The sequence below is a fragment of the Rattus norvegicus genome, chromosome 12 (assembly GCF_021556685.1).
Source record: "Rattus norvegicus strain SHRSP/BbbUtx chromosome 12, alternate assembly SHRSP_T2T, whole genome shotgun sequence".
Classification (NCBI taxonomy): domain Eukaryota; kingdom Metazoa; phylum Chordata; class Mammalia; order Rodentia; family Muridae; genus Rattus; species Rattus norvegicus.
This window is the reverse complement of record NC_141545.1, coordinates 23,972,533-23,997,723: the sequence shown is the minus strand read 5'-3', so window position 1 is coordinate 23,997,723 and position 25,191 is coordinate 23,972,533. Positions and strand designations below refer to the sequence as shown.

Sequence of the window (25,191 nt, the reverse complement as noted above, 5' to 3'; positions counted from 1 at the left end):
TAACAAGAGCAGTCTTTTTGCAACAGAGGAGAGCCGTCTCCTCTTGGGCACTTTGGTTGCTCCTGTGCACTAAGAACCACACTTGTATCCACAGGGCTCCCCCTGATATTTCTGTCAATGCTGTTTTTCTATCACATAGATTATGCTTCCATATACCTCCATCCCTCCCGCTAGAAATCCCATCTCTAATCATCCCCTTCCCTTTCTTCAACAACTGCCTTTGGGATGGACCTTTTTATGGATGTGCTATGCATACTGCCTTCCTTTCCTGCATGGTAGAAAGGTTAAGGCAGGAGAGGCCCCAGTATACCCATTTATCAGTAACTCTTTGCCCTTGGTCAATAGAAGGAAAAGAACGCTCCTGCAAAACTGTGATGAATCCTTGCTCGTATTGGACCCTGTAATGTTTGCAGCCACAATGGCTCTTTCTTTGTCTATCCCAGGAATACAAAGTGGAATACAGAGGAAGGTCTCTAAGATGTATTCTGCTTCCTTGTACACATGGGATGGTGTTACACTAGGAAACCCAAATTATACTGGACTTAAATGTGCCTAAAATTTACTGCCTAGTGCCAGACTCCATGAGATTGAAGCAACACCAGATACTAAGTCTTGTTAAACAGGATTTCCTAGATAGAGCAGGATAACCCAAGATGTCCTCTGGCCTTTGTGTGCACAGAGGGCAAGCAATCTGTACATATATGTGTACACACACCACCCACAACCCCTTACATTCAAAAAGAGAAAACGATGCAAATCATTTGTATTGAACTAGATTTCTCCACGTGACTCACAGAGAGAAGTATGAAATACGGACCCACAGTGTCATAGTGGGTGAGCCAGGGTAGCTTCAGGTTTCCATCACAGAAGTTCATTTGAGACGGCCACACCCAGGCTCTCTCTAGATCCATTCAGCCTCAGATCCCTCAGGAGCACTCAGGTGGGACAGATGAAGGACAGAAATAATTCCACTTCATTGCGGACAATAAGCTTCCTTGGGTGGATGTCGTCTGGCACAGCCAAGCTGGAGGTCATTTCCCACGCATCCACAAAGGCCACGCGGAGACCAACAAAGGCAGCGCGGAGGAAGCGGTTCATCTGGAGTGTGAGCCAGTCACTGCCATACACCGATTTGTAGCCAGTGTTGGCCAGTTTGATGACGACCAGAGTACTGGGTTCCCGGTCCAGCAGGGCCTTCACAGCTGCCCGAATCCCTGCCAGTCTTCGAGCAAAGATGGAGGGAGGGAACGTGGTAAAGTGGGCTCCCATACCCAGCACCACCACTGTGTAGGGTCCCCCGGCCAGGCCATGTAGTTCTCTGGCCACAGAGTGCAGGGAGGCCACTGGGGTGAGACGAGAGCGCAGGGGCCAGCTGTGTGCCCTCCAGTGCAACACGGTCCCCCGAGTTGTCTCCACGGCCATCAGGGGACCTACTTGATAAGTGGCGTGTAGATCAACTGGCTTCAGGGCTGTAAAGAGGAGGAGAAACAGGTTTTTAACATAGGGAACCAAGCAAGATGACTCAGCCAGGAAGGGCTCTCGCTGCCAGCACACATTACTAGGGATTAATTCCCTGAGATTCATATAGTAGTAGCAGAGACTCAGCTCTTGCACATGGTCCTCTGATATTCTCACACACTAGAGTATGTGAGTGTACACACACACACACACAGAGAGAGAGAGAGAGACACACACACACAGACACACAGACACACATATTAATTAATTAATGTAATAAAATTTAATAATGAATTAACATAGAAACATGAACCATTCCCTTTTGCAAACATAGCTTTGTTTGTTTATTTGCTTGTTTTTTGACACAGGGTCTAACTATGTAGCCCTGGGTAGCTTGAAACTCATTATACAAAAAAGACTGTCTTCAAAATCACGAATCTGCTTGTGTCTGTTTCCCTACCGCTGAGATTAAAGCTATGGGTCACTGCACTGTCTCAAAAAATATTTTTGAAACAGGTTCTCAAAGCCTGAAACAGGTTCGATCAGGCCCTAGCCTCAACTTCACAAAGAGATAACAACCCTCTTTACCTTCCAGATCCTGAGAGATGGGAGACACCACACTCAGATGGTTTTATTTCTCAATTATGTGTATGCTTATGTGTGTCTCTGTGTGAATACTTGCAAGTGAGGGCTAGTGTCTGCAGATGCTATAAAGTGGGTGGGGATGGAATTCCCTGGAGATGGAGTTATAGGTTGTGGGAGGTCCCTGCAAACATTACAGCCAGAAGGGAAACAATCCAGGTGAGGTAAGAAGGAAACTAGTTTCAGCTGGACTTAGTCAACCGGTACAGGGCCAAACTGCTGAAGTCTGACACCAGATAACTGCTTTAGCCATAATGAAACACAACACAATTTTGAAAAAGAGTGTTGGCCCCATGGTTCACAGGTACCCCTAAGTTCACAGGTGATACAAACACTTTTGCTTTGATAACTGGCCTAAGAGGGACCTGCCAGGAGACCACAGGGCTCGGGAACCTCACAGCAACTGGGGACAGGATCCTTCCGGTCTCCATCTGCACCCTGGAGTTAACCCTGTGACACAGCTCTCCAGACACAAATCCTGCCCCAAAAAAGATGGTTTCCCAGGAGAAGGAGCACTGTCACTCTAAGTTCACAGACCCACAGGCCCAAAGGCTCACAGGCTCACTGGAGGGAGAGGCTCCAGCCAGAGAGAGCAATAACAACTAACACCAAAAATAACCAGATGACAAGAGGCAAGGACAAGAACATAAGCGACAGAAAACAAGGCTTCTTGGCATCATTAGAACCCAGTTCTCTCACCACAGCGAGCCCTGGAACCCCAACACACCAGAAAAGCATGATTTGGATTTAAAAATCACATCTTGTATATAAGTACACTGTAGCTGTCTTCAGATACACCAGAAGAGGGCATCGGATCTCTTTTACAGATGGTTGTGAGCCACCATGTGGTTGCTGGGAATTGAACTCATGACCTCTGGAAGAACAGTCGGGTGTTCTTAACCACTGAGCCATCTCTTGGTTTTCTGGCCCCTGGATCTCACAGAACACAAATTCAGATGTTATTTAAATATGTATAATTCCAAAAGATGCCCCAACATATAAAAAAGACACGTGCTCCACTATGTTCATAGCAGCCTTATTTATAATAGCCAGAAGCTGGAAAGAACCCAGATGCCCTTCAACAGAGGAATGGATACAGAAAATGTGGTACATCTACACAATGGAATATTACTCAGCTATCAAAAACAACGGCTTTATGAAATTCGTAGGCAAATGGTTGGAACTGGAAAATATCATCCTGAGTGAGCTAACCATATCACAGAAAGACATACATGGTATGCACTCACTGATAAGTGGCTATTAGCCCAAATGCTTGAATTACCCTAGATGCCTAGAACAAATGAAACTCAAGACGGATGATCAAAATGCCAATGCTTCACTCCTTCTCTAAAAGGGGAACAAGAATACCCTTGGCAGGGAAGAGAGAGGCAAAGATTAAAACAGAGACTGAAGGAACACCCATTCAGAGCCTGCCCCACATGTGGCCCATACATATACAGCCAACCAATTAGACAAGATGGATGAAGCAAAGAAGTGCAGACCGACAGGAGCCGGATGTAGATTGCTCCTGAGAGACACAGCCAGAATACAGCAAATACAGAGGCGAATGCCAGCAGCAAACCACTGAACTGAGAATAGGACTCCCATTGAAGGAATCAGAGAAAGAACTGGAAGAGCTTGAAGGGGCTCGAGACCCCATATATACAAAAATGCCATGCAACCAGAGCTTCCAGGGACTAAGCCACTACCTAAAGACTATACATGGACTGACCCTGGACTCTGACCTCATAGGTAGCAATGAATATCCTAGTAAGATCACCAGTGGAAGGGGAAGCCCTGGGTCCTGCTAAGACTGAACCCCCAGTGAACTAGACTGTTGGGGAGAGGGCGGCAATGGGGGGAGGGTTGGGAGGGGAACACCCATAAGGAAGGGGAGGAGAGAGGGGGATGTTTGCCCGGATACCGGGAAAGGGAATAACACTCAATACTCAAGTTAATAATAATAATAATTATAATAATTATAATAATAATAATAATAATAAAAGAATGCGCAGATGTGCACAGGCAAGCTAACTGGGCATGAATGGAAGGAGAGTGGAATGTCTGAAGCACAGGGCTGGGACTCTGGAAGGTGAGTTCTAGAGATCTAATGGTCTAATTATACATTTTGACAAGATGACCTGTGTGGGGGAGAATGACCAACTATATTTGGATAGTCATAACTACTATTAGGAAGATGTAAACAAAATTTTCCTGTTTTCTGGGGCTCTAGTATAGGACCTTGTGTATTTTAGGCCAGCACTCTACTACTGAGCTGTATTCCCAGTATTTGTGTTTTGTTTGGTTTTGTTGCAGAATCTCAAACTTATGGTTTAAGCTGGCCTCAAACTTAACTGTAAACCTGCCTGGACCCCAACTCAGGACCTTCCTGCGGTGGGAATTTTAGAGTTTTGACACCATGCTCAGCTCACGATTTCTTATTTTTAACCTTGTAATGTTTGACTTGCAGTAGGATAAAAATGGTTTTATAATATAGAGCTCTTTCTCTTTATAACGTAATATGATTATAAGTAAATACTTAAAATGTAGGGTAAAAAGCCATATATTTAGTCAAAAGTGTTGGCTATATTTATATGTAAAATTGAAAAATAGTTTTGTTTTGTGCTTTGAAAGATTATGAAAGCCTGTATTATATGTCTTAAGTCTCACTGGTCCTGTGAGGTACAAAACAAGCTGAATGATGCAGGTTCTGTGAGTGGTACCATGTCCACTGTGGTAGGACAGCTGCAGGAGCTTCTGATGGTTGTAGGGGATGTGCACAATACTTGATATTTTAAAGAGCTGTCATGGCTGTCCTTGTGATAATATATTGGTACCTCTTCTTTAAGGTTCACTCAGATATATTGATTAAATTATTAAATTAATAAAAAAATCACATCTTGTGATTATATTAGAGGACTTTAAGAAGGATATAAGTAACATCCTTATATAAATACAGGACAACATAGAAAAACAGTAGAAGCCCTTAAGAGGAAACAGAAAAATCCCTAAAAGAGTTACAGGAAAACACAACCAAACGAGTGAAGGAATTGAGCAAAACCACCAAAATCTAAAATATGGATATAGAAAAAATAAATAAATCACAAAGGGAGACAACCCTGGAGATAGAAAACCTAGGGAAGAGATCAGGGGTCATAGGTGAAAGCATCACCAACAGAATAAAGAGATAGAAGAGAGAATCTCAGGGGCAGAAGATACCATAGAAAATATTGACACAACAGTCAAAGAAAATGCAAAATGTAAAAAGATCCTTACCCAACACTTCCAGGAAATCCAGGACACAATGAGAAGACAAAACCTAAGGATGATAGGTATAGAAGAGAGCTAAGATTCCCAAGAGCCAGTAAATATCTTCAACAAAATTATAGGAGAAAAATTCCCGAAGCAAAAGTAAGAGATGCCCATGAATGATACAAAAAGCATATAGAACTCCAAGTAGACTAGACCAGAAAACAAATTCCTCTCATCACATAATAGTCAAAACACCAAATGCACAAAACTAAGAAAGAATATTAAAAGCAGCAAGGGGAAAAGGTCAAGTAACATATAAAGGCAGAACTATCAGAATTACACTAGTCTTCTCAACAGAGACTATAAAACCTGGAAGATCCTAGGAGGATGTCATATAAACCCTAAGAAAACACAAATGCCAGCCCAGGCTACTATATCCAACTAGATTCTCAATTACCATAGATGGAGAAACCAAGATATTCCATGACAAAACAATTTACACAGTATCTTTCCACAAATGCAGTACTGCAAAGGATAATAAAGAGAAAACTCCAACAAAAGGAGGAAAACTACACCCTGGAGAAAGCATGAAAGTAATCTTGCAACAAGCCCAAAAGAAGATACCCACACAAACATAATTCCACCTCTAACAATAAAAGTAACAGGAAACAACAATCACTACTCTTTAATATCTTAACATCAATGGACTTAATTCACCAATAAAAAGACATAGACTAACAGACTGAATATATAAACAGGACCCAGCATTTTGCTGCATCCAGGAAACACACCTCAGTGACAAAGACAGACACTACTTAAGAGTGAAAGGCTGGGAAAATTTTTTCAAGCAAATGGTCCCAAGAAACAAGCTGGAGTAGTCATTCTAATATCGAATAAAATCGACTTTCAAACAAAGTTTTTTAAAAAAGATAAAGACACTTCATACTCATCAAAGGAAAAATCCACCAAGATGAACTCTCAGTTCTGAACATCTATGCTCCAAATGCATGGGCATTCACATTCATAAAAGAAATTTTATTAAATTTCAAAGCACACATTGCACCTCACACAATGATAGTGGGAGACTTCAACACCCCACTCTCATCAATGGACAGATCATGGAAACAGAAGTTAAACAGAGGCACAATGAAACTAACAGAAGTTATGAATCAAATGGATTTAACAGATATCTATAGAACATTTCATCCTAAAACAAAAGAATATACCTTCTTCTCAACACCTCATGGTATCTTCTCCAAAACTGATCATATAATTGGTCACAAAACAGGACTCAAAATATACTAGAAGACTGATCCTATCAATATATCATGATAAAAAAACCCACTTGGCATTGGTACAGAGACAGGCAGCTAGATCAATGGAGTAGAAGTGAAGACTCAGAAGTGAACCCACACAGCCATGGTCACTTATCTTTGACAAAGGAGCTACAACCATCCAGTGGAGAAAAGACAACATTTTCAACAAATGGTGATGGTTCAACTGGTGGTCAGCAGGTAGAAGAATATAAATCAATCCTTCAGTCTTATGTCCTTGTACAAAGCTCAAGTCCAAGTGGATCAAGGACCTTCACATAAAACAAGATACACAGAAACTAATAGAAAAGAATATACATGCAGTCACCAAATGCAGACAACATTGCTGATGCCAAGAAGTGCATGCTGACAGGAGCCTGACACAGCTGTCTCCTGAGAGGCTCTGCCAGAGCATGACAAATACAGAGGCTGATGCTCACAGCCAACCATTGAAGTGAGAATGGTGTCCCCAATGGAGGAATTAAAGAAAGGACTGAAGTAGCTGAAGGTTGCAATCCAATCTATAGGAAGAACAACAATATCAACCAACCAGACCCCCCAGACCTCTCAGGGACTAAACCACCACTCACAGGGAACTGTGTCGCGCAGATACTCCCACCACTGCCGGAGTGTGGAATCCCCCATCATGTAGACAATGCGTCCAGCCAGGCAGTTCAGGATGCTGTCCACAGTGAGGAAAGAGCGGCTAGAACAGAATGTCGAATACCATCTGTCTTGGTGGTAGAAGCCAGAGGGTTTTGGAGATAGGTGGCCAGGGTGACATGGGGGCCTTGAGGGCAGGGCTACGGGAGAGAGAAAAATAGAGCAGATTAAAAAGAAAAGCACAGACACCATCTGGAACCCTGGTGCACGGAAGCTCCCGGAAAGGGCGGCGCAGGTCCTCCTGGTTGCTACCCCCGAGGAGAGCTCATAAGCAACACCCCACGAGCAAACTTGAGCCTTGGGACCACAGGTAAGACCAATCTTCCTGCTCCAAGCGACCTGCCTGGTGAATTCAGGACAAGGCCCACAGGAACAGCTGAAGACCTGTAGATAGGAAAAACTACACGCCCGAAAGCAGAACACTCTGTTCCCATAACTGGCTGAAAGAAAACAGGAAAACAGGTCTACAGCACTCCTGACACACAGGCTTATAGGACAGTCTAGCCACTGTCAGAAATAGCAGAACAAAGTAACACTAGAGATAATCTGATGGCGAGAGGCAAGCGCAGGAACCCAAGCAACAGAAGCCAAGACTACATGGCAACATCGGAGCCCAATTCTCCCACCAAAGCAAACACCGAATATCCAAATACACCAGAAAAGCAAGATCTAGATTCAAAATCATATTTGATCATGATGCTGGAGGACTTCAAGAAAGACACGAAGAACTCCCTTAGAGAAACACAGGAAAACATAAATAAACAAGTAGAAGCCTACAGAGAGGAATCACAAAAATCCCTGAAAGAATTCCAGGAAAACACAATCAAACAGTTGAAGGAATTAAAAATGGAAATAGAAGCAATCAAGAAAGAACACATGGAAACAACCCTAGATATAGAAAACCAAAGGAAGAGACAAGGAACCGTAGATACAAGCATCACCAACAGAATACAAGAGATAGAAGAGAGAATCTCAGGAGCAGAAGATTTCATAGAAATCATCAACTCAACTGTCAAAGATAATGTAAAGTGGAAAAAGCTACTGGTCCAAAACATACAGGAAATCCAGGACCCAATGAGAAGATAAAACCTAAAGATAATAGGTATAGAAGAGAGTGAAGACTCCCAGCTCAAAGGACCAGTAAATATCTTCAAGGAAATCATAGAAGAAAACTTCCCTAACCTAAAGAAAGAGATACCCATAAGCATATAAGAAGCCTACAGACCTCCAAATAGATTGGACTAGAAAAGAAACTTCTCCCGTCACATAATAATCAAAACACCAAACGCACAAAATAAAGAAAGAATATTAAAAGCAGTAAGGGAAAAAGGTCAAGTAACATATAAAGGCAGGCCTATCAGAATCACACCAGACTTTTCGCCAGAAACTATGAAAGCCAGAAGATCCTGGACAGATGGCATACAGTCCCTAAGAGAACACAAATGCCAGCCCAGGTTACTGTATCCTGCAAAACTCTCAATTAACATAGATGGAGAAACCAAGATATCCCATGACAAAACCAAATTTACACAATGTCTATCTACAAATCCAGCGCTACAAAGGGTAATAAATGGTAAAGCCCAACATAAGGAGGCAAACTACACCCTAGAAAAAGCAAGAAACTAATCGTCTTGGCAACAAAACAAAGAGAAGAAAAGCACACAAACTTACCTCACATCCAAATATGAATATAATGGGAAGCAATAATCACTATTCCTTAATATCTCTCAACATCAATGGTCTCAACTACCCAATAAAAAGACATAGATTAACAAACTGGATACACAACGAGGACCCTGCATTCTGCTGCCTACAGGAAACACACCTCAGAGACAAAGACAGACACTACCTCAGAGTGAAAGGCTGGAAAACAACTTTCCAAGTAAATGGTCGGAAGAAGCAAGCTGGAGTAGCCATTCTAAAATCACATAAAATCAATTTTCAACTAAAAGTCATCAAAAAAGATAAGGAAGGACACTTCATATTCATCAAAGGAAAAATCCACCAAGATGAACTCTCAATCCTAAATATCTATGCCCCAAATACAAGGGCACCTACATACATAAAAGAAACCTTACTAAAGCGCAAAACACATATTGCACCTCACACAATAATAGTAGGAGATTTCAACACCCGACTCTCATCAATGCACAGATCACGGAAACAGAAATTAAACAGAGAGGTAGACAGACTAAGAGAAGTCATGAACCAAATGGACTTAACAGATACTTATAGAACGTTCTATCCTAAAGCAAAAGGATATACATTCTTCTCAGCTCCTCATGGAACTTTCTCCAAAATTGACCATATAATTGGTCAAAAAACGGGCCTCAACAGGTACAGAAAGATAGAAATAATCCCATGCGTACTATCAGAGCACCACGGCCTAAAACTGGTCTTCAATAACAGTAAGGGAAGAATGCCCACATATACGTGGAAGTTGAACAATGCTCTACTCAACGATAAACTGGTCAAGGAAGAAATAAAGAAAGAAATTAAAGACTTCTTAGAATTTAATGAAAATGAAAGTACAGCATACCCAAACTTATGGGACACAATGAAAGCTGTACTAAGAGGAAAATTCAAATCTCTGAATGCCTGCAGAAAGAAACAGGAGAGAGCATATATCAGCAGCTTGACAGCACACTTAAGCTCTAGAACAAAAAGAAGCAAATACACCCAGGAGGAGTAGAAGGCAGGAAATAATCAAACTCAGAGCTGAAATCAACCAAGTAGAAACAAAAAGGACCATAGAAAGAATCAACAGAACCAAAAGTTGGTTCTTTGAGAAAATCAACAAGATAGATAAACCCTTAGCCAGACTAACGAGAGGACACAGAGAGTGTGTCCAAATTAAAAAAATCAGAAATGAAAAGGGAGACATAACTACAGACTCAGAGGAAATTCAACAAATCATCAAATCTTACTATAAAAGCCTATATTCAACAAAACTTGAAAATCTGCAGGAAATGGACAATTTCCTAGACAGATACCAGGTACCGAAGTTAAATCAGGAACAGATAAACCACTTAAACAACCCCATAACTCCTAAGGAAATAGAAGCAGTCATTAAAGATCTCCCAACCAAAAAGAGCCCAGGTCCAGAAGGGTTTAGTGCAGAATTCTATCAGACCTTCATAGAAGACCTCATATCAATACTATCTAAACTATTCCACAAAATTGAGAGGGATGGAGCACTACCGAATTCCTTCTATGAAGCCACAATTACTCTTATACCTAAACCACACAAAGACCCAACAAAGAAAGAGAACTTCAGACCAATTTCCCTTATGAACATCGACGCAAAAATACTCAATACAATTCTGGCAAACCGAATCCAAGAGCACATCAAAACAATCATCCACCATGATCAAGTAGGCTTCATCCCAGGCATGCAGGGATAGTTTAATATACGGAAAACCATCAACATGATCCATTATATAAACAAACTGAAAGAACAAAACCACATGATCATTTCATTAGATGCTGAGAAAGCATTTGAAAAATTCAACACCCCATCATGATAAAAGTCCTGGAAAGAATAGGAATTCAAGGCCCATACCTAAACATAGTAAAAGCCATATACAGCAAACCAGTTGCTAACATTAAACTAAATGGAGGGAAACTTGAAGCAATCCCACTAAAATCAGGGACTAGACAAGGCTGCCCACTCTCTCCCTACTTATTCAATATAGTTCTTGAAGTACTAGCCAGAGCAATCAGACAAAAGGAGATCAAGGGGATACAGATTGGAAAAGAAGAAGTCAAAATATCACTATTTGCAGATGATATGATAGTATATTTAAGTGATCCCAAAAGTTCCACCAGAGAACTACTAAAGCTGATAAACAACTTCAGCAAAGTGGCTGGGTATAAAATTAACTCAAATAAATCAGTAGCCTTCCTCTACCCAAAAGAGAAACAAGCCGAGAAAGAAATTAGGGAAACGACATCCTTCATAATAGACCCAAATAATATAAAGTACCTCGGTGTGACTTTAACCAAGCAAGTAAAAGATCTGTACAACAAGAAATTCAAGACTCTGAAGAAAAAAATTGAAGAAGACCCCAGAAGATGGAAAGATCTCCCATGCTCATGGATTGGCAGGATTAATGTAGTAAAAATGGCCATTTTACCAAAAGCGATCTACAGATTCAATGCAATCCCCATCAAAATACCATTCCAATTCTTCAAAGAGTTAGACAGAACAATTTGCAAATTCATCTGGAATAACAAAAAACCCAGGATAGCTAAAACTATCCTCAACAATGAAAGGACTTCAGGGGGAATCATTATCCCTGAACTCACGCAGTATTACAGAGCAATAGTGATACCAACTGTATGGTATTGGTACAGAGACAGACAGATAGACCAATGGAACAGAATTGAAGACCCAGAAATGAACCCACGCATCTATGTGCACATGATTTTTGACAAAGGAGCCAAAACCATCCAATGGAAAAAAGATAGCATTTTCAGCAAATAGTGCTGGTTCAACTGGAGGTCAACATGTAGAAGAATGCAGATCGATCCAAGCTTATCACCCTGTACAAAGCTTAAGTCCAAGTGGATCAAGGACCTCCACATCAAACCAGATACACTCAAAATAATAGAAGAAAAACTAGGGCAGCATCTCGAACACATGGGCACTGGAGAAAATTTCCTGAACAAAACACCAATGGCTTATGCTTTAAGATCAAGAATCGACAAATGGGATCTTATAAAACTGCAAAGCTTCTGTAAGGCAAAGGACACTGTGGTTAGGACAAAACGGCAACCAACAGATTGGGAAAAGATCTTTACCAATCCTACAACAGATAGAGGGCTTATAGCCAAACTATACAAAGAACTCAAGAAGTTAAACCGCAGGGAGACAAACAACCCTATTAAAAAATGGGGTTCAGAGCTAAACAAAGAATTCACAGCTGAGGAATGCCGAATGGCTGAGAAACACCTAAAGAAATGTTCAACATCTTTAGTCATAAGGGAAATGCAAATCAAAACAACCCTGAGATTTCACCTCATACCAGTGAGAATGGCTAAGATCAAAAACTCAGGTGACAGCAAATGCTGGCGAGGATGTGGAGAAAGAGGAACACTCCTCCATTGTTGGTGGGATTGCAGACTGGTACAACCATTCTGAAAATCAGTCTGGAGGTTCCTCAGAAAATTGGACATTGAACTACCTGAGGATCCAGCTATAACTCTTTTGGGCATATACCCAAAAGATGCCCCAACATATAAAAAAGACACATGCTCCACTATGTTCATAGCAGCCTTATTTATAATAGCCAGAAGCTGGAAAGAACCCAGATGCCCTTCACAGAGGAATGGATACAGAAAATGTGGTACATCTACACAATGGAATATTACTCAGCTATCAAAAACAATGCCTTTATGAAATTCATAGGCAAATGGGTGGAACTGGAAAATATCATCCTGAGTGAGGTAACCCAATCACAGAAAAACACACATGGTATGCACTCATTGATAAGTGGCTAGTAGCCCGAATGCTTGAATTACCGTAGATGCATAGAACACATGAAACTCAAGACGGATGATCAAAATGCCAATGCTTCACTCCTTCTTTAGAAGGGGAACAAGAATACCCTTGGCAGGGAAGAGAGAGGCAAAGATTAAAACAGAGACTGAAGGAACACCCATTCAGAGCCTGCCCCACATGTGGCCCATACATATACAGCCACCCAATTAGACAAGATGGATGAAGCAAAGAAGTGCAGGCAGACAGGAGCCGGATGTAGATCTCTCCTGAGAGACACAGCCAGAATACAGCAAATACAGGGGCGAATGCCAGCATCAAACCACTGAACTGAGAACAGGACTCCCATTGAAGGAATCAGAGAAAGAACTGGAAGAGCTTGAAGGGGCTCGAGACCCCATATGTACAACAATGTCAAGCAACCAGAGCTTCCAGGGACTAAGCCACTACCCAAAGACTATACATGGACTGACCCTGGACTCTGACCTCATAGGTAGCAATGAATATCCTAGTAAGAGCACCAGTGGAAGGGGAAGCCCTGGGTCCTGCTAAGACTGAACCCCCAGTGAACGTGATTGTTGGGGGGAGGGCGGCAATGGCGGGAGGATGGGGAGGGGAACACCGATAAAGAGGGGGAGGGAAGGGGTTAGCAGGATGTTGGCCAGGAAACCAGGAAAGGGAATAACACTCGAAATGTAAGTAAGAAATACTCAAGTTAATGAAAAAAATTAAAAAAAAAGAAAAGCACAACATGGAGTGCTATAAAATGACTGTGTTCTTTACATTTATTGTGAATGAATTTTTTAAATGAATAGTTTTTACATTTGCTTGTGTGTGTGTGTGTGTGTGTGAGTGTGTGTGTGTGTGTGAGTGTATGTGTGTGTGTGTGAGTGTGTGTGTGTGTGTGAGTGTGTGTGTGTGTGTGTGAGTGTATGTGTGTGTGTGTGTGTGAGTGTGTGTGTGTGAGTGTGTGTGTGAGTGTATGTGTGTGTGTGTGTGTGTGTGTCTGTGTGTGTGTGTGTGTGTATGTGTGTGTGTGAGTGTATGTGTGTGTGTGTGTGTGAGTGTGTGTGTGTGTGTGTGTCTGTGTGTGTGTGTGTGTGTGTCTGTGTGTGTGTGTGAGTGTATGTGTGTGTGTGTTTGTGTGTGTGTGTGTGTGTGAGTGTGTGTGTGTGTGTGTGTGTGTGTGTGTGGCCTGCGTGTCTGTGAATGTTTGAAACCATCGCATGTACCTCATATACTTCCCATGTAGGTGAGAATGGCCCTGACTTCCTAATGCTGCTGCCCTCCCCTAGCGAGCGCTGGGACTCCAGGTTGGATCTCCACGCTCTGGAGGTAGCACTCTTCACATTTCCACTTGTAGATGGGGATACTGAGGACCTGGAATATTAAGTAATTTATTGTCACCAACAGCAGTGATAGGGATGGCATTCTGTGCCCGTCCAACTAGGCAAGTACTCTACTATTAAGTCCTATCGCCAGCCTATAAAGTGGGCTTTTCAAAAGAATGTCAAAGGTAGGAATAGCATTTGAACCCTGGAAGTGTGCTGTCACAACCCAGTACTAACCACTGTACTACACTACCCTGGCAGGACAGAGGCTAAAGATCTGGGTTATACAATGGTGAAGACCTCGGTTTGACCCGTAGAATATGTGCAAAAAAATGGATGTGATATGCTTGAAACCCCAGCAAGGGGGGAGGTTGAGATGGCCTCCCCAGTGGCTCACTGACCAGCCAGCCAGGCTGAACAGTAAGCTCCAGGCTCAGTGACAGACTTTGTATCCAAAACAAAATATGACCTTTATGTGTTCAAGGTTTACTTTCCCAGAACTGACATGGCACTTGGAGCATTTCCTCTATCTTGAGGCTGATGGCTGGTGGCCATAGACGCACCTTTCCTGGTAGAAGTGGTTGCCCACATGTAGGAAAAACTCTAGGACTTCCCTCAGTGCACATGCATTTGGGGCTTAGAGGATGCTAGGGGTTGGGAGTGGTTGAACTTCAGCCCAGAACTTTCAAGAGGCTGGACACAGGCAACCCAAGGCCACAGGGCTAAGCACTTGGATCCTTGTACCTGAGGTGCTAGACTTAACCTGCCCTCCCCTAGGGGCACTGTATCAGTATATTCAGGGAAAGTTTGAAGCAACTGGTACATTCAACCCTGTGCCCATGTCCTTTAGTTGTTGAGCAGTTTCTACAAAGTTTTCATGTGTGCATGTGTGCACTTTCATGTGGACTCTCACGGTCTAACCTGATTCCAGTTCTGTCAGTTGCTGGGAAGGTTCCTCTAGCTCTTTTCTGCCTCCAACTTCAGTCTCACCTTTGGGACTCAGGGGTTTATTACTTCTTGGAGGGAGGCACCAATGACATTAATTTCTTCTTTATTCAGGGAGCACTGAGAGAGAGAAAGAGAGAGAGAGAGAGAGAGAGAGAGAGAGAGAGAGAGAGAGAGAGAGAGAGAGAGAGAGAGGCTGGAACCTTTGACTATGGATACTTGATTAGTCAAGGTCCCCCCAGTTGGTCACTTTGCAAACATTGCATTTGGAGATCATGGGCAGTAATATGTGCACTGGACCTGGGTCCTACCTCACTCCTTCTTTTCTGACTGTGGCCTGAAAAGAGCAGAATTAGCTCTTCTTCAAGTTTGAGTTCTGTACACCAACTACCCAGCCACCCTTGCTCTGGCAGGATCTCATCTGTTTTCGCTCTGATTACTACTGATTTTCAAACCACTGAAGCCCATTCCCTTGAGGGGGAATCAGAAAGCAACAACAACAACAAAACCAAACAAAAATAAAAATCTACCATAGGAGCCAGTGAGATGGCTTTGCAAGTAAAGGTGCCTGTTCCGAAGCCTGATGACCTGAGTTCAACTCCTGGAACTCACACTGTAAAGAGAGAGTACTAATTTCTGCATGTTGTCCTCTGACTTCCACATGTCTGACATGGCACATATGTTCTCATACAAATACATGCCAGAGTACACAAAATAGGATATTGAAATTGTAACACAACTTAAAGTAAAATAAAATAAGATACAAAAAATTGGGGGAAACATTTTGATATTAGCCTGTTCTCCATATACTTCTTCTACACAGGAAAGTGAACCCCACCCACACAACAAACGGAGTATACACACACAAACACACACACACACACACACACACACACACACAGAGCCCATCTAAGCTGAGGCCCATCCCCAACCCCATGTCCCAGTCTTACTCACCCATGTTACTCATGTTTCCCCAGGCTGCTGGTAGGACAAGGATTGGAGGTATGCCTGAAGGGAGTTTCTGGTCAGTCACATTCCTGAAGAAACACTGAGTGTGAGCGATGAGGGAGGCTGACCAGATGAAATTACATGAAAAAAGAGAAGACCATGACTGACTGGTTATTTATCCTCGGTGTAAATTGGGGTCACTACACTAAAGTGGGCACACTAACATGTGGTGAGTATAGTGGTTAGGAGGAATATACAAGGGAGGGTCTTATCAGTACACTAATAGTTAAGATAAAAGAAGGGTCACCTAGTTCTATTTTATAATCAACAGATCTCCACAACATGTGAGAAATTGCAATTTTCCTGCCACTATAGTCTAGAAAGCACTATAAATTGTTACTATTGTTACACAAACATGCAGCCACTGGGGAACGTAGCACCCTGCCCCTGCGTTTTTGACACAGGGTCTCATGCTCTTGCTCCCAAGATCAATATGCATTCACTCTGTGTGAGGTTTGAGTATGCCTAGCCAAGGGAGTGGCACCATTTGGAGGTGTGGCCTTGTCGGGTTAGTTGTGCCACTGTGGGCTTGGCCTTTAAAACCCTTATTCTAGCTGCCTGGAAGCTAGTCTACTCCTAGCTGCCTCCAGATGAAGATGTAGAACTCTCAGCTCCTCCTGCACCATGCCTGCCTGGATGCTGCCATGTTCCTGCCTTGATGACAATGGACTGAAGCTCTGAACCTGGAAGCCAGCCCCAATTAAATGTTGTCCTTATGAGAGTTGCATTGGTCACGGTGACTGCTTGCAGCAGTAGGACCCTAACTAAGACACTATGCAACCAAGGATAATCTTGAAATCTTGATTTCTATGCCTCAATCACACAAGAAATTCAAGTTCACACTGAGCTGTAGGAATCTCTAGGTGATGGTGGTGGTGGTGGTGGTGGTGGTGGTGGTGGTGGTGGTGGTCATGGTGATGAAGATGATGACCACCATGTTCTTGTTGCCAAAACCAACAGGCTTCATTTGATACCTGGGCCCCTCATGGTGGAAGGAGAGAACTGACCTCCTCCAGTTGTCTTCTCACCTCCACATGCCTGTGGTTAAGACTGGGACTCATTTAAGATTCTAGATTTCTTACCCAGCCAGCAGGTCTTGATCATGTGGCGTGGTCACCTTCAGATAACTTCCACTCGAGTGACCCACTAAAGCATTGCAAGGCAAAGTACGGGGTTGAGCACAGAACCAGATCTCCCCAGAAACCACATCCTTGTAATGGCAGGTAGACCCTTTGGCTCCAGTTGACTGGGGGTCCACATTACAGATGACAGTCTCTTGAATGCCATTTGTTCCTCGGAAATGCCCTCTAAAATCAACAGTGGCTCGTTTTCCTCTCCAGACTCTTTGCAGGACCCCAACTGCCTCACTGGAGTGGATCAGTCGCACTTGCACCTGGGCCCATCCAGCCCAGAGCAGGGGGAAGGACAAGAGGTAAGTGCCATTCTCCAGATCCTTCACATCCCCTGGGACTCCTGCTCTCAATTCTGGACCCAGCAGCTGTGCCCGAAACAGATCTCCACCATGAGCTTTGGGCCTACCCCAGTGATCCCGAGCCACAAGGATGGCCTCTAGGTTACTTCCCAGAGTATAGTTGGCCTGGGCAGGTCCTTTCAAGTGGTAGGTAGAGGTTCTGGGGCTGGTAGAGGCCAGAAAGTCATCCCTGTCTCTACCAGTTGGAGGCCAGTATAGAAGGTTGGTCAAGTTGAAGAGTTCTTGAGGGACAGAGTCCCTGTCGATGGTCTCTGAGACATCTTCAGAGACAGGATGGGGTGGTGGGAGCAACCGGATTATGGGCTCATGCCAAGTGGTCATGAGCCAGAACGCCTGTGGGTACAGAAAGGGGATTGATTATACTAGTGTGCTGTGTGTGTCCCATTGTCTTCCTATTGGCTGAGTAGTACCTAGGTGTCCTACCTACCTGCCTGTGTCTTTCTGTCTGTCCTTCATTAGCCAGGATTTTGAGTCACCATGACATTTATGTGAAAGAAACATCGCAAGGCTGGGGCAATACTGTTAGTAGAACTTCTCAGGAGTCCCAATTGAGTTACCATATGTTACCAAAAAATCAGGGGGTACCTGATGAGGTTCTTCCTATTTTTTAAAACGTGTATATATATGATTGATTTGCATCCATCTATATGTGCACTACATGCCTGGTGCCCATGGAGATAAGAAGTGAACATTGGATCACCTGGACCTAGAGTTACAAATGGTTGTGATCTGACCTACGGGTGCTGGGAACTAAACCCAGGTACTCTGAACAGCAGTGAATGCCTCTTGGTTTTTTATTAAAACTCTGTGTGTGTTTGTGTGTGTGTGTGTGTGTGTGTGTGTGTGTGTGTGTGTGTGTTGTCTGATACATTGGAGAACAGTAGCTCAATATTTGGTTTTAAACTTATATTACAAAAAGCTTATCATTAAAATCTATACATAAGTATACATGTGAATCAATTCTTGTTTAGAGCATAAGTTTTTATATATGGAACTCTGTGTATATGGAACTTAGATTTAGCTCTGTGTGTATATGTGCATATAATTTAGATGGAACTCTCCTTTAAACATATATACCTGGAGAAACAAAAATTTATTTAAATAGCAGTCATATGAGCTCCATGGGAATTCACCATCATAATATGACCCCATGGCATAAAGCAACGATTATAAAACTTCTTAGTTCTAATGAACCTTCTGTGTATTACTGTGTCCCCTTTAAGACTAAGAAAAAGTAACAAGTCCCACGTTGTAAATTGGTATGATTTTTTATATGATGATAGAAATTCAGTTATATTTTTGCAACATTCTGTATATATGTGATTCACCCCTGGTTTAAAATATTCTTTGCATGATGAAGAAATTTTAAGACTATAAAGGTCTGTTTAGATGAACTAAAGCTAATTTAAAACGTATGCTTAACTATTGATGTATTTGCTGGTATGAGGGCCCTCCATGCTTGTTTCTGACTGGTTCTGAATTGTGAATAGATGGTATTTTTTTCTCCTGCCATCACCACCTGGCTCAAATGTCCTCTTGGTTTTCTGGCCACTGGATCTCACAGAACACAAATTCAGATGTTATTTAAATATGTATAATTCCAAAAGATGCCCCAACATATAAAAAAGACACGTGCTCCACTATGTTCATCGCAGCCTTATTTATAATAGCCAGAAGCTGGAAAGAACCCAGATGCCCTTCAACAGAGGAGTGGATACAGGAAATGTGGTACATCTACACAATGGAATATTACTCAGCTATCAAAAACAACGGCTTTATGAAATTTGTAGGCAAATGGTTGGAACTGGAAAATATCATCCAGAGTGAGCTAACCAAATCACAGAAAGACATACATGGTATGCACTCACTGATAAGTGGCTATTAGCCCAAATGCTTGAATTACCCTAGATGCCTAGAACAAATGAAACTCAAGACGGATGATCAAAATGTGAATGCTTCACTCCTTCTCTAAAAGGGGAACAAGAATACCCTTGGCAGGGAAGAGAGAGGCAAAGATTAAAACAGAGACTGAAGGAACACCCATTCAGAGCCTGCCCCACATGTGGCCCATACATATACAGCCAACCAATTAGACAAGATGGCTGAAGCAAAGAAGTGCAGACCGACAGGAGCCGGATGTAGATCGCTCCTGAGAGACACAGCCAGAATACAGCAAATACAGAGGCGAATGCCAGCAGCAAACCACTGAACTGAGAATAGGACCCCCGTTGAAGGAATCAGAGAAAGAACTGGAAGAGCTTGAAGGGGCTCGAGACCCCATATGTACAACAATGCCAAGCAACCAGAGCTTCCAGGGACTAAGCCACTACCTAAAGACTATACATGGACTGACTCTGGACTCTGACCTCATAGGTAGCAATGAATATCCTAGTAAGAGCACCAGTGGAAGAGGAAGCCCTGGGTCCTGCTAAGACTGAACCCCCAGTGAACTAGACTGTTGGGGGGAGGGCGGCAATGGGGGCAGGGTTAGGAGGGGAATACTCATAAGGAAGGGGAGGGGGGAGGGGGATGTTTGCCCGGAAACCAAAGAATTATTATTAAGTATTAAATAAATTAAAAAAAATAAATATGTATAATTACGAACTTGTTTTATACAGTTCTCCTTTATTGCTGGTGGAAATTAGGTTATGCTTTTAAGACCCAGGCAAGTTTTTAAGTCCAGGGTCAAAACCAGGAATATTGACCTATAAGTTATTGGTTATGCTTACATCTCATAACTTGGGGTTAGTAATAAAAAGTTTGCACCTAGTTAATTTTAAACTATGTGACATGATTCTATTCTGGTATATAAGCAACACGTGGCTGCTTGCCTTCTTAACTATGAGAAAAAGAAGGTGGAGCTGTGGCTTCCCTGCCATCTTGATTAATGGCAGACACATGACTGGCAGCCATCTCTGTTACTGGAAGTCATGACTTCACTGATGTCTAGATTAAGGGCAGCAACATGTGACATGAGCTGATCAGAGAAGCACGTTTCCAAAGCAGCTTTTAAATAAGGACAGACAGGTTGATCAATGGAATTGAATTGAAGACCCAGAAATAAACCCTGTGGACACTTGATTTTTGAGAAAGGAGCCACAAAACCATACAATTGAAAAGGGAGAACATCTTCAACAAATGGTGCTGGTCTAACTGGATGTCTGTGTGTAGAAGAATGCAAATAGATTCATCTTTATCACCATGCACAAAACTAAACTCCAAGTGGATAAAAGACCTTAACATAAAGCCATATATACTAAATAGGATAGTAAGTGGGAAATATCTTTGAATTCATTGATATAGGAGAGTGCTTTCTGAACAGAATACCAATAACTTAGGCACAAAGATCAACAATTAATAAATGAGACCTCATAAAACTGAAAAGTTTCTGTAAGTCACAGTACACCATCACTTTTTAGTTCTATCCATTTGCCTGCAAATTTCATGATATTTTTGTTTTTGAATGATTTCAGGAGTGGTTGTGGGAGTTTGCACAGCCATCAGCAATGGAGGAGTATTTCACCTTGCTTCACATCTTCTCTAGCATGTGCTGTCCCTTGATTCTTGATCTTAGCCATTAAGATATGTGAGGCAGAATATTAAGAGTTGTTTTGATATGCATTTCCCTGATGACTAATGGAGTTGAACATTTCTTTATGAGTTCTTAGACATTTGAGATTCCTCTCTTGAGAATTTGTAAGCAAATGGATGGAACCATCATCATCCCGGGTGAGGTACTCATGGTATGTACTCACTTAAGTGGATAACCACTCTACAAGCCACAGACCCAAAGAACTCAAATAACAAGGAGAGACCAGGGGATGCTGGTTGAAGGCTGGCCCTTTCTCAGAAGGGGAAATAAAATAGATGTCATAGGTGGATGGAGGGAGGAAACTGGGTAGGAGAATGGATTGGGAGTGGAGCAGGTCGGGGAGGGGATCGCATGTATGGAAATCAGGGGAGAAAGAACAGAAATCAGAGGTGATTGGGGAAGGGCATCTCTAGGACGTGCCAGAGACCTGGAATAAGCAGAGGGTTAGGGTGTCTAAGGGGGTGACTCTACCTGAAACTCCTAGCAGTAGGGGATAAGGAAACTGGCTGCTTTCTTTAGTCAGGCAGGACACCCAGTGGAGGGATAAGGCCAACATCCAACACACAAAACTTTTGACCTAAAATGTGTCCTGCTTACATTATGTGCAGGGACAAAGATAGAGCAGAGACAGAGGGAATGGCCACCCATTGACTGGCCCAAATTGAGACTCATCCTATGGGCAAGCACCAATCTCAGACACTATGAAGGATACTCTGTTATACTTGCAGACAGGATCCTAGCACAACTGTCCTTTGAGAGCCTCCACCCAACAGTTGACCAAAACAAATGCAGAAACCAACAGCTCAACATTAGATGGAGCTCAGGGAATCTTGTGGAAGCATCGGGGGAAGGACTAAGGGACCTGAAGAGGACAGGGACTCCACAGGAAGACCCTCAGAGTTAACTAATCTGGACCCTTGGGGTCTCTATGAGACTGAACCACCAACCAAAGAATGAGCATGGCTGGACCTAGGATCCCCACATGCATTTACCATATGTGCTGTTTGGTCTTCATGTGGGTCCCCAACAACAAGAGCAGGGTCTGTCTCTGACTCTGTTGCTTGTCTGGGGAACCCATTTCCCTAAACGGGCCTTCTTGTCTGGTCTCAGTGAGGGAGGATATGCCTAATCCTGCAGTGACTGCGTACATGCATGTGTGTGCCTGTGTGTATGTGTAACACCTGGAGGCCACCACCGTCTCAGAAGAGAAGAGGAGGTAAACCGTGTGGGGGTCAATCAATAGTCTGTTTCCCAACTATCAAGGCCTATTCCAGAGGGTGGGATTCCTCCCTCATTACCTGGTTTGGGGACTCCCCTCCCTGCAACTAACAGGACCATGGGTCTAAAAGTTTCAATATACACCTAAGAAAAAAATTTCCCCCCAACATACTCATCTCCTCTCCCTAAGGTATACGTGTGTGCTCCAGTATCCTGTCAAGTCCAGGTGCTCATTCCAGATGTGCATCCAGGAAGGATCCAGAGCAGCTACCCACAGTGCTCCAGGCTAGCCCTACAGACTGCTTCAGCTGGGCCTGTAGTTTCCGAACTACAGATATGTGCCAGTCGTGAAACAGCCAGGTCTGCCAGGACTTGGCCAGCATCCCAGTGTTCTTAGGGTCCCAAGTCAGCTGAAAAATTTCTAAAGAACACAATACTTACTTCTGCCCTACCATCACCCCTTCCTAGTTCCTCATGTTTAAGTAAACAAAAATGGAGAAATGTTAGCTTACAGGTCAGTACATTAGGCTCCTCCCAGGGACCTAACAATGGCTTATGTCATAGCTGCTGCTGTCCCCTCTAGATGCACCAGGTGTAGGCTGCATATACAGATATGCTCCCCTGCATTCTCTCTCCCCCGCCTGTTCTGTCCTTCTCTTCAGCTCTCTTCCCAATCCTCATTGAAGTCCCTAAGCAGTTTGCAGCAAAATCCAGCAAAGGAGTGCAGCTGCGGGCCAGTCCTTCCTGCCTCACCTGTGCCCCCACAAGAGCTATCAAAATGGAGGCATCAGGTTGCTCCCTAGCCTGCAGCCATCACAGAAGCTATCCACAGTGGCTCATCCCATCCTGCAGGAGCTACCTACAGTGGCAGCCCCTCTTTTCTAACCTCCCTGAACAGTTCCATAGACCTGATGCCTCAGCTGAGGCAACCTGGAACGACTCTGATTTCCACTCTGAGCCCTGGGACTGATGCAGGGAAAGGGGAGTAGAGGTGGAACAAAAGCCACCAATCCCTGATGGGAAAACCCATCAATCCCTAAACAAGAAAACCCACCAATCTTTGAGCACCCCAAGATCAGGACTTGAAATCCCCAAATCTTCAATCTGGAAATCTCTTTCCTAAAAAGCTCTTCTCACTAAGAAATCCTATATAACCGCTACCATTTGTCCAATTCCCACTGCTGGGAGCAGAGGGCAGCCGGCCACCCCTGAGTTTGTACTTTCTCTCCATTGACGCTCCAACAAATCTCTTTTATGAGATTTGCTGCCTGGTGTGAGTCTCATCGGAAGAAGCCAAGAAGCAATGAAGAGAAGAAAGGAAGAAGGGAAGAGAAAGAGGGGGCTGAGGCTCCTGAGTCCTCAGTGTAGATGGGGATACCCTTCCTGGGAGCTACCACGCATCTGCTGAGCAGGCTTCCTCTCAGGGGTGTGCGGTTCCTGAGCTTCCGCGTCTCAGGATGCCTTTTCACTCAGATAGCTTCTCTACTCAGAGCTGTCCTGGGTTTCCAAGTCCCAGTTCCAAGAGCCAGGAACACTCCTGGCAATTTTACCGTCTGTCTGCATGCCTGTGTACATGTCTACCTGTCTGCCTCTGCCCCTTCCTCGGACCCTTATTCCTCTCCCCTCCCCAAGTAAACCCCCTGACACCGGACCTGATGCATGGTGTATACTGAGGAGCACACCATGGTCTGGACACACTAGGTACCCTCCACCCCAACCTGCTCCGTTGTATTTTATGAGAGCCTCCCCCAGTTCACTCTCCAAGATTACAGAAGTTAACCAATCTACCCATGGGAGAAGTGGTAAGGAAGCCATCGAGAGGCAGGGAAAGTACTTACCAAAAGCAGAAAGACCAAGCCCATGGTCAGAATCTTGTAGCCCTTGAACTGCCCCATGAACAGATCCACACAGACTCTTGTTGAATTATAAATATGAATCCAAGTAGCTCACACAGCGTTATAAATTTAAGAAGCCCTCCCTCCATAAAGGAGAGGAATCAGTGTGTTGGCGTCCAATTTCCGTTAACACTGTCACGTGATATACATACATATTGTCAAACAGAGGAATATGGTAATAGATGTAGCTTGGACCACTGGTGCGGAGGTCCAGCTGCCCCTATTATAAAGGGGTTGAGAGAGGGAGGGTTCAGGTTAGCAAAACAGGACCTTTATTCACAGTTCTATGTGGGAATACCTCTGGGGGTGCGGGAATGTTTACTGGGAACACAGAAGTCCTTGGGCTCAAGCCACCCTGAGACCCTTTCCGCTCGCAAGTGAGTGGCGCACACAAAGGCACTGGAGCAAGGCTGGAGTTCCAAGGAAGAGCTGCAGTTGGTGAGAGTAGAGGGGGGTGGGCCGTGGGATGGAGTGTGGGTAAGGGAGGGTCTCCTCTGCTGCTTGCCCACGGATCGGCTGCTCCAGAGCTTAGTTATTGTTTCTTTGTTGTTTGTCTCCCCTCACAGATAGAATAACACAGTACAGATTGATCAAATGTCACTTAAAGGAAAAAAATGAGTGGGCCGACTTCTTATAGGGGAATAACTGCAACTCGGACATAAAGGGCTTAAACCCGAGCCGATGCAATCTCTCCTCTCCTACTTGTCTAATCAATACTGAGATGAGTGTTTAACATTCACTTTAAATAAACTGAAAGAGCAAAACGTCCACGTAGCTCCAGATGTAATACAAATCAACCTATTACTCAACAACAAATTGCCCACCATCCTCTCAGCCTCAACCTTCCCACACAGTGCCCCCTCAATGACTTACAACAAGTTT

At 43.5% G+C, this 25,191-nt stretch overlaps 1 protein-coding gene across 1 annotated transcript; it reads right to left on the bottom strand.

The window, feature by feature from the left end:
- Window positions 1-746: 746 nt before the first annotated feature.
- On the bottom strand, window positions 747-24,446 carry LOC148002235 (NXPE family member 3-like). Its single transcript, XM_087579538.1, has 5 exons — window positions 24,253-24,446; window positions 17,195-17,937; window positions 16,059-16,141; window positions 7,256-7,468; window positions 747-1,469 (listed from the first exon to the last, which is right to left on the bottom strand). Exons 1-5 carry the CDS (start codon window positions 24,307-24,309, stop codon window positions 937-939), a joined length of 1,629 nt encoding a protein of 542 aa, XP_087435664.1. The 5' UTR covers window positions 24,310-24,446; the 3' UTR covers window positions 747-936.
- Window positions 24,447-25,191: the final 745 nt, after the last annotated feature.